Genomic DNA, 10,417 nt, shown 5'->3' on the forward strand with positions numbered 1-10,417 from the left:
GGAATGAATAAGTGTTTTTCCTGCAATCTGAAAGGCGGAAGGTGCGATTACTCATCCATCTATCCAACTGTCTCCAGCACCTTTCAAGTGCTTCTCGCGTCGAGTCTGGGGGCGTGCGTGAGGGGGTGGGAAGCGAGGGAAGGCTGCCAAGATCTGGGTTGCCACAGACACCAGCCTTGCTTTTCCTCCAATGAACGCTGCGCCGAGCGTGCGAGAGGAGGCAGGGCACCACCCACGTGTTGAGCTGTGTGGGGTATAAGTAGACGGAGGAGCCTGGTCTAGTGGCAGATCAGACAGGGAAGAGAAGCAGCTCTTGCATCTCTAGTGAAAGCATTTTTGACTCGCCAAGTTTACCCGAGGAGAAATCAGCAGGATTTTTGCAGCAGCCTCCAGCTTCTCTGTGCATATCTGTGTGTTTTTCTCCAGCGGGGACTCTCTGCCGTTCAAGACTCTCAGCTCCGGATGAGCAGGTAGCGGGCACGCGTGTGGGGCTGGATGTCTTAGCCAACTCCTGTCCTTGTTCCTGGAGGATCCTGGCTCTCTCTGGGACACCCTGAGCACGTGAGACCAGCGTTTCCAGCTAGGCACTGGGAAAAATTTGCCTACAAGTCTCTCTGGGATCCACGGGGACCAAACGTCTTGCTCTGCGGTGATATCTGATTTGGTTGTGTTTGTGTGAAAAAGTCCTTTGAGGGGGGTTTAGGAGTCTCTGTGTGTCTTTCAGAAAGTGTTGTGGTGGGGTTTTTGGGAGCCAGGTCTAGTGCCAGGGTTTACAACAGTCTTTTCCGTGTTTGAAACTCGCACAGTCGGAGCCATGCAGTTGGATAATGTCACCAGTGCAGGCATCCACTCTTTCCAGGGGCACCGTGGAGTTGCCAACAAGCCCAATGTGATCCTGCAGATAGGGAAATGCAGGGCAGAAATGTTGGAGCATGTCAGGAGGACCCACCGGCACCTCCTGTCTGAGGTCTCCAAGCAGGTGGAGCGCGAGCTGAAAGGCTTGCAGAAATCAGTGGGGAAGTTAGAGAATAACTTGGAGGACCATGTCCCAACTGATAACCAAAGATGGAAAAAGTCCATCAAGGCCTGCCTGGCCAGATGCCAGGAAACCATTGCCCATCTAGAGAGATGGGTCAAGCGAGAGATGAATGTCTGGAAGGAAGTCTTTTTCCGTCTAGAGAAGTGGGCAGACCGTCTGGAGTCCATGGGAGGCAAATATTGCCCTGGGGACCATGGCAAGCAGACTGTGTCCGTTGGGGTGGGAGGCCCAGAGATACGGCCAGGTGAGGGGGAGATTTATGACTATGCCCTTGATATGAGCCAAATGTATGCACTGACCCCTCCTCCTGGGGAGGTGCCCAGCATCCCCCAGGCCCATGACTCCTACCAGTGGGTCTCTGTGTCGGAGGATGCTCCAGCCTCCCCAGTGGAGACTCAGGTCTTTGAGGATCCCCGGGAGTTCTTGAGCCACTTGGAGGAATACTTAAAGCAGGTGGGTGGAACAGAGGAGTACTGGCTGTCTCAAATCCAAAACCACATGAATGGCCCAGCTAAAAAGTGGTGGGAATACAAGCAGGACTCTGTCAAGAACTGGGTTGAGTTCAAGAAGGAGTTCCTGCAATACAGTGAGGGGACTCTGACTAGGGATGCTATCAAAAGGGAGCTGGATTTGCCCCAGAAAGAGGGGGAGCCCCTGGACCAGTTCCTTTGGCGCAAGAGAGACTTGTACCAGACCCTCTATGTTGATGCAGATGAGGAGGAAATTATCCAGTATGTGGTAGGCACCCTCCAGCCCAAACTGAAGCGCTTCTTGAGTTACCCCTTGCCCAAGACCTTAGAGCAGCTGATCCAAAGAGGGAAGGAAGTCCAAGGTAACATGGACCACTCTGAGGAGCCTAGCCCACAGAGGACCCCTGAAATTCAGTCAGGAGATTCTGTGGACAGCGTGCCTCCCTCAACCACTGCCAGTCCTGTGCCGAGCAATGGGACTCAACCGGAGCCCCCTAGCCCACCAGCTACTGTCATATGAGCTAGTCCAAGGGATGCAGCGGTCTGGGTTACATGAAAGGGAGAAGGGGGCATATTTAGGAAGCTTCTCCTTGGAGAGAGGTTCTGGCTAGAGACGAGACATGAGGTGTCCTCAGTCCAACAGCCCATAGCAGAGGAATTAACTTTGCTTGTGGGGGGAGGGAGGCGATGGGGGAGAGGCACCTTAGGATGTGGTTGCCCACCTCACCTGAGCCATGCAATATGGGGGTGCTGGAGATACTGCTTGCACCACTCTGGGGAACAGACAATTTTATGAGATCCCTGAGAAGAAACTAGAGACAATTCCCAACTTCAGAGGCAGCCGCGTAACACTGGCAGCTTTCAAGGACTTCATACAAGTGCAGCAATTGGCTGAGGGTTCCTACCCATCTGGATCTCTCCTTCTCCTTCCCTCCTCCCTCTTCTAAAGAGGTGTCCCTGTCTTGAGGAGACATCTTTCTTTTGACCCTTGCCCATTTATGATTTACCACTGGACTTCTGTTAACCTGGCAATCTCCTGTTCTTACTTGCTCCAAAGGATTTTTTTTTTTTTAAATGAGAAGAAATCCTATACTTCAGGAACTGAAATCTTTAAGAATGTGAATTATTTTTAGTGTTTTTCATTTCATTGCACCTATTACCTGCTTTAATGTTTTTCCTCTCAAGAGGCTCTTACCAGTTTACTTGTCTTAGGTTTTGCTCACTCCAATCAAGGCCACTGCAGTGCAGAGACAAATTTTGCCCTTTCTCTGCACATTATACTGTGCATTCAGCAGGAAACAGAGTTTCAAATTAAGTTCTGAGCTCATTTATTGAAGAAGCAGTCTGCTTCCTCTCACAGAATAGGGGGTGTCAATGTGGAGAGAGGAGGCACCAGAGCTGTTTTGAGAGGGTGTGGGGGGGTTAAGGGAAGTAAATCCTTATACTTTGAATGAAACAAACAAACACATCCTAAATCCAGAGCAAAATATCCCCAGAGCAGCAAATCGAGTCCATGCTGATGTGTGGAGACAAAAGAAGCTTTTGCCGTGTAAAAGCAAAAAGAAGTGAATAGGAGAGCTGTGTGTCCCAGCACAGTTTCAGCCTGTGCATCACAACAAAGAGTTTCTGCTCACACAGACTCAAAATGCTCTTGGGAAGCCTGGCACCCCTGTCCTGGAGCACCTGAGGACAGAGCATTTTCTGTTCACAAAGAACTTTCTACAATATCTTGCCATGGATGGAGACAGACTTGGACTCTGTGACATCTTCCATGTTGAGACACGCTCAGCATCCACCTTGCTTTGGCTAATGTCTCATGATAGGACTTTGAGATGAAACTGCTATAAGTCATGTTCAAGAATTTTGGATCTTCAAAGCTTCTTGTGGCTGGACACATCTTGAGCATCATCTGCATTCACCACCAGACCAAATAAACAACACCTCTGCAAGAGATGCAGCAGAGATTCAGAAACAGGAGTGCCCCTGGGATGTTCTTGGCTCCACAGCAGCAGTAACATGTGGCACTGGTGACTTTGAAGGCCTTCGGTGTGCCTCCTTCCAAGAGGCTGAAGGTAAGGCAACTTTCTGACATTGTCTTTTCTGCACTCCTCAAACGTAAATTAGCCATAGCCCATCCAGTAGGAATCTTGCACTGAGATAGGAAAAAAAAAAAAAATCTGAAATGGGATATGAAGCATTGTAAGTGACAAATTAGGGTTTGAAGAAAGCTTAAGAGAGAGCCACTCAAAGGGAACTAAAGCACGGTGAGTGGGAAAAGTTTCCGAACAGGACAGTATCTTGCACTTTCTGATTAATAGGGGGAGGAAATGGGAAGCTTCTTCACTAGCCTAGCCCAAGGACCTGCCCCATGAAGTTCTGGGCTTGAGTCCCTATCTGTGACAGCACACCACAGGTCCACACACAGCCCAAAGGAGGTGCATGCCTGTGCTGCTCCCTTGCTAGAAGTGCGTTGGTCTCAGGAACAGTGGGGGCTCTCCTCTCACTTGTTCAGAGCGAGTTAGTTTGACAGCAGCTCTATCTGCAGAGAAGGGAGCATTTCTAATGACCTGGGATGAGTGATAGGGAAGTGGGTGTCATTGCTGAGGATGAGCTGGCCATGCACTACAAGCATTATTTTCTCTTGGTTACAGTGACTCACTCAGATCCTCCTCTGAGAAGAAATCACTTCACAGTGCTCTGGATTTGGAAGGAAAGCCAAAGAGAAAAAGCTTCAGCACCAAGTATTCAACATCAGACCTGCTGTCAGGATCCCTAGCCACCAACTGCCGGATCCACTGTCTGAAGGAAAGACTGACACAGGTAATTACCTCTCATCTTACCTTTTGGGGCCCTTTGTTAGCCTCCCTAGTGCCCTGACCTGAGATAGTGAACAGCCTGGGTGCAAATATCTGTGCTGGTCTTGAGACCTCAGTCCCAATACTTGCAAGAGACTGGCACCACCAGGTAGGTGGGATTTCTGCTTCTTGATGTAGGAACCCAAACACCAGCCCCAGTAATTAATGCTCTGGGGGCAGTGCACATCATGCCTTTCTTTCTGATGGACCTTTGGCAAATGCTTAGACACCAATACCTACCAGCATCTCCAGGCTGCAGAAACCTAGTGAGCACAGCTGAATTTAACCCCGTCTCCTGAGAAAACCCCTGTACTCTAACCTTTAGATATCTAACCAGAGCTGCTGCATTTTTTATATTTATTTATTTACAGAGATCCCTGCTGCTGTTTCTGAGTTTCCTTCTCTGTGTCCAAGAGTACTGCTTTCCCAGGGGAGAAGTGAGTGCTGCAGGAAGACAGAGGGCAAATCACACACCAAAGACCCTCCCATGCAGTGCAATGCCGTGTTCCAGATGCTGACAGCCAGAATGAAAGACAGAAGCCAATTCCAACAGGACAAAGAAAAGTCTGAGCTGGTCCAGGTACTCCAACAACAGAAGAATGTGCTGAGAATGGAAAGAGAAACCAAAGGGCAGAACAGAAGAATCAAGTCTGGGCTTTGGGGACAGCAAGAATGCTGGGCTTGTATTGACTGTCTGTTGAGATCATTCTATACCTCTGCAGTTTGAGGCCACTGGGACTCACCTAATGAAATCTTCACTAGATTATCACTTTAAAAACTTTTCTGATTAACTTTGTCAAATGACTGACCCTACCTAGGCTACGAACCCTCCATGCTGTTAATGCTGTGACTCTGTTTTTCCTGAGTTGAGGGTAGCTTCATTTCATGCGGGTATCAGTTTCAAACCTCAAAGGGCTCTGTAGGTTCGGAGAAGCATCCTGTGGCCCAGATGCTTGTCTGAACTGCTTGAGCCTGCACAACTGGGCCAACTGTCTTGCCAGAAAGGAAAGTCTTGTGAGCCAGCAGGCGCTTCCTGGATCTGCATGGGCCAGAGTTACTGCAAGAACTGGGGTTCTTGTGCTGGCTTTGGCATGACTGTTTCCATCCAGACCCAGAGTGTGCCAAAGATTCGCAAAAGACAAGAGCCTGAGTGAGTTGAACAAGACAGTTTTGGTTCACATCTCAACTGAAGAGGTCCAGATGGTTCCTCTCTGTTCCAGAGCCAACTGCCCTGGGTATGCTTGTGTGCGTGTCAGTGCGGGTGTGTGCAGGTGTATGTGTGTTGAGCAATCAAATCCACCTAACTAAATTCTGTGGTGTTTTGTTGTATTTGAACTAATCCAATGAGACCTAACGTGCATTCCGACAATGCTCAGCAGAAATGTCCAGGACTGGAAAATTATATAAAACCACTTAAAGGCAGACTTCACAGGTATCATCTCAAGGTCAAAATTATGTTTGATTCTGAGGTGCTTAATTTCCACAGTACCTTTCAAGGGGCTTGACTGCCTCAATAGGCATTTTATTTTTCCATAGACTTTACTGCCTTTTTAATGAATTAGTTTGTTTGTGCTATTGGTCATTTGGTCCTGAGGTTTATACACTTTCGGCTGACTTTTTGGAGTGTGCAGAACTGAATTTCCTGGACTGATTTTATTTTAACGACTGCTCCTAGCAGACTGGAGCTTTACTTGTAGCACCCTGGTTTATATTACCAGCCTCTCCAGGAAGGACTGGTAGTTTATTTTCCTGGGGCAGAGTCACATGGATGAAGAAGTGTGTATGTTTTGTGTCTGTGAGATTTTAGCAGATTTCATCCCTTAAAAAATTTTACATTTAACTCCGAAAAAACTACTTTAGAGTTTTTATTTTTACTAGAGATATTATTAATTAAAAAAAACTTGTTTAAAAGCAAACACATTGAATCGCTACAGGTTATAGAGGCTAAAGCCAAAAGGTCTTTGTAAGCCGACATCACTTGCCCTAGATCTGACTGTATCAGGCAGTTTATTCCTCATGTGTCATGTTGGAGTTACAAGATCACACCAAGCCACTAGAACCTGCCAATAGAATAGTGCTACTCTCTATTTGCTATTGTAGCAAAGCCTTTTGTAGATTTATACAATAAAACTTTGAAATATCTGCTTCAACTGTTTTGTGCCTTGCTTTCTTGTCTTTCTTCATTGGTTCATGGGAGGCTCAAGTGTCTATTGCTCTCTGAAGATTTGGTCTTGTCAGCTGTTTGGGCTCACTTGACTCACAAAATCTTCCTTCTTGGCAAAATCAGATGATTGACATAAAAGTGAAATGTACTGGGCCTTTGAAGAAGAGGGGTTGGATGTAGAAAATATGGAGGTATTTTAAGAGGGTTGTTTGACATCTCAGATTGAGTTAAATGCAGCCCATGAGGCTGGGAGAAACGGTCCCTTGTAGGACTGTGGATTGTGCAGGGCTCTTGTTGGGTACAGCTAAGAGAAAGGCTATTGAAACAGAGGACAATCACATTCCCATCCATGCTTGAGGTGTAATATGTATAGAAGAACTGAGGCAAGTCAGGACAAGGTGAAGAATTGCTAAGCCTGAATCAGCTCTACCTGATACTCAAAAAGAGTTCAGCATTCAGAAGTAACAGCACTCAGCAGCACGGAGACCCAGGAGCTACTACCAGGTTGGTGCTTTGCAACCTGGTGTAGTCTCGTACAGCAAGGTTAATCTCCATTCCTCGGGTTCGTTACCTATAAAACACCCCTGGGTCATTGGGACTGGAGGAAGGCAACACAGCAGGGGATGTAGCTCAGTGTTTTAAATTGAAATGAGTGTTTTTATGGTGGGCTGGGCTCAAAGTTCTGGCCCCAAAGACCTTCAATCCATGGGGATAGAGGACTCTGCTTTGCCTCTGCAAAGCTTTCTCTTCTGAGAAGGTTTTGCACTCAGGTGTATTTAGCCCCCCTTCCCTGCTTCATGTCTGGTCTCTTGTCAACAAAGACGGTGTTAGGACTGGCAGTCCAAAGTGTGGTGCAGGTGGTAATATGCACTTGGGTAGGCCAGCTGGAGAAACAAACGTGCTCATTCCTTTCACAGCAGGCACTAAATGTGCATTGACCTTTTGAGCTCAGGTTGGAAAGGCAGAACAGTCTGATGGCCAAAAATGCCTAAAGGACAGCTGCTAACCTTTGTGTCTTCAGCTCTTTACAGCTTATTCAACTACAAGCCCTTATCCAGACTGAAAAAGAAACTTTGAAGATACAATTTGGATCCACAGCTGAACTCTGCTTTTGTGTCCTTAACTACTGTCATCAGTAAAGAGGTGAAAAACAGGCATTGGGTGACAGACCAGAAACAAGGGTGCAGCCAGATCATCCCATCCCTGGACAGTACAGGCGAGACTGGTCAGGAGAGCAGGGTTAGACTTTGAGTGTTCTATGGACATGGCGAAAGGGCTGGGTCTTCTACAAGGACCAACCCGATGTCTTGCAAATCAAAAAGCAAGAGCTGCTCAGCTGAGGTGCTGAGCTCTTCCAGTAGAGGGGGGCAGAACTCCACTGTATACTGTGGGAATTAAACTTAAAAAAATGCTATAGAGACATACGTTCTCATCATCATCCATCCCTACATGGTCCACTCCCACAGCTTCAGTGATACAAGATCAATGGTTGCTTCAGTTGAGGAGATCTGAGGGCAAGGAGACAAGGGACAATGAGAGTTCAGTATGGAGAGGTGAGGAGGACTGATGGCCAAGTTATGGTGGAGAAAGATGGACAAGATGGGGATGACCTGTTGAGGGAGATGGGGAAAGATAGATGAGGCTTGTAAACACCAGTCTGTGATGGATAAACTGGGAAAGTTTCCAATTTTGTTCCAGAGCCTTCCAAATCTGAATCTAATAATTCTTATTTACTTTCTTTCTGACAGTTCCAAATGCAAATCTCTAGAAAGTCACAAGGCCTACACCTTCACTTAATTAAGAAATGCCTTATTACTGCTCTTGGCTTTATCAGTACAGAGTCACCTGGGATAGACATAGCACAGTGATGGATTAACTGGCTAATACTAATTGAAACCCCCTCCAAAATCAAAGCAGGAGCCATCCCTGTGTTTTCTGGGGCGTGATCTAAAATGCAGAGCTATTCATAAATGTGAATGGTGGAAAAGGCATATGGGGTCAAGAACTTACAGAATTGAGAAAAAAAACCCCACTAATTCACACTTATTTGATAATTTTTTCCTCCCCTTCTCTCTTTATCATGGCTATACTGATGAGCTCCTTAATTTGCTTATTCAGGACAGCTTAAAGAAAGTGCTAAGGTGGACCTTCTCAGAGTATTGCATTTTTATATGAAATATTTATTGTCTCTCTTTTTCCCTCTTCCTTTTATCTCTTTTTTTTTACAAAGTGATTGTACCGGTCAGTCATGTAAATCATATTTATTGACTTTTCAGGCAGGCTGTGTTTGTGCATAGCCTAACTGCTCCCCTGGAGCCACTTTTTCCAGCAAAGCAATGTGTAATTAGGGAGGCTGTGGAACTTTCATTATTGACACAATCGGCTATAATGGCTCCACTTATCACGTCAATATGATGCTCTGGTGAGCTCTGGGTGCTCACTTTGATCATGGAGCAGGATGCTATCTTAGACCTATTCCTACAGATACTAATTTGTACCAAGTCCGAATTGCAGGGAGGTGACATGCCTTTTACAGCTAATATCTAACCATTAAAAATTGAAAGGAGAATTGCTATGTGCAAAACTGGGCTTAAATCGCAAACAGGTTTAGGTGAAAAAAAATGGTAGTTGATTATTGTCAAAGGGGCAAACATCTTCATAACTTTTTAAGCTACATTTAGGAATTGTTATGATCCTGTTTCTGAAAGTTAAAATGATCATGCAGTGGCAGCATGTGTTTCAGTCTTTCCCCCCTGCACATTTGTTAACTTTCAACCTATTAACTTGTATCATGCAAAACCAGAGACTCCCAAAGTCACTAGAAGCCTACATGTTTCTGATGTGGAGATGCTGAATAGAGGACAGTTCCATTGCTCCCACATAGGCACAGACTGAATGTGCTCAGCCAAAAGAATTGAAACACATGCCATAAGTCACTAGAAAATCAGATTTTATGTAATCCTGAAGCTTACAGAACCACTTGCTGGCACGAACTATTTCTTTTTTTCTAAAGGAACAGAATCTTGACATTTTCAAGATGAACCTTTTTGACTTTTTCCAAAAAAGCATTACTTAAACTGACTTCAACTTGTAATCCACACAAGAAACAAGGGACTGGGTGGGGTGGTGTGGGCAGTAAGGTTAGAAAACTTCTAAAAAAAAAAAAAGAAGTGGAAGAAACTGTTCTGGGATTCAGAAACATGTGACAAGCTGGTGTAAGAAGAAACCTATTTTTCATGTTCAATTTAATCCGTTGAGATATTAGGAGAGTTTCTTTCCTGACTTGACCTTGCCTTGTTTTCCCCCTCTCCTGATTTGACTATTCAACTAAAAAAAATAATCCATTATTTCCCTTGTTGCAAGAAAACACATCCTCTGTGCTACACACTTCACACAGAGCTTTGTGTATGTCATCAGAAAGGTGTGAGTCGCTTCCTTACTCAAAATGAAGTTGCTTTCTCAACAGGGTTGAGAAGCAATCTTTTTTTTGTAACCAGGATTACAGATACTATGTTATACACTTGAAAAATTACAAATCCACTCACTGGAGGGCCCAAATTCACAGCCAAACTTATGTTTGGTTTAAGCCTTAAAGACCATCCTCAGTTTCAGCAGTTGTATCAGTACTGTCCTCAAGGTGCTCTATGAGGATGTTCAGTTATAGCCCACCCTGGAGTTCAAGGTCCTCTTGTGCTTGTTTCATCTTGAAGTAGAAAAAAAGAGACTGAGAACAACTGGAATTGCTGACATGATCTGTATTACAAACCTGTGCATGTTGTGCTGTGTTGCAGCACTATCAAAACTGGCCCACTACAACAAGGCTTTTACCATTCCATCCCAGGTTAACTTCAGTAAGTAGTTCCTGTGTCTTGCCCCAGCACAGCCATAA

General features: G+C 45.6%; 1 protein-coding gene across 1 annotated transcript; it reads left to right on the forward strand.

The window, feature by feature from the left end:
• The first annotated feature begins 303 nt into the window (after positions 1 to 303).
• On the forward strand, positions 304 to 6,514 carry ARC (activity regulated cytoskeleton associated protein). Its single transcript, XM_055706503.1, has 3 exons — positions 304 to 3,581; positions 4,161 to 4,329; positions 4,736 to 6,514. Exon 1 carries the CDS (start codon positions 815 to 817, stop codon positions 2,027 to 2,029), a length of 1,215 nt encoding a protein of 404 aa, XP_055562478.1. The 5' UTR covers positions 304 to 814; the 3' UTR covers positions 2,030 to 3,581; positions 4,161 to 4,329; positions 4,736 to 6,514.
• The last annotated feature ends 3,903 nt before the right edge of the window (positions 6,515 to 10,417 follow it).

This window comes from Falco cherrug, chromosome 3 (genome assembly GCF_023634085.1).
Source record: "Falco cherrug isolate bFalChe1 chromosome 3, bFalChe1.pri, whole genome shotgun sequence".
Taxonomy (NCBI): domain Eukaryota; kingdom Metazoa; phylum Chordata; class Aves; order Falconiformes; family Falconidae; genus Falco; species Falco cherrug.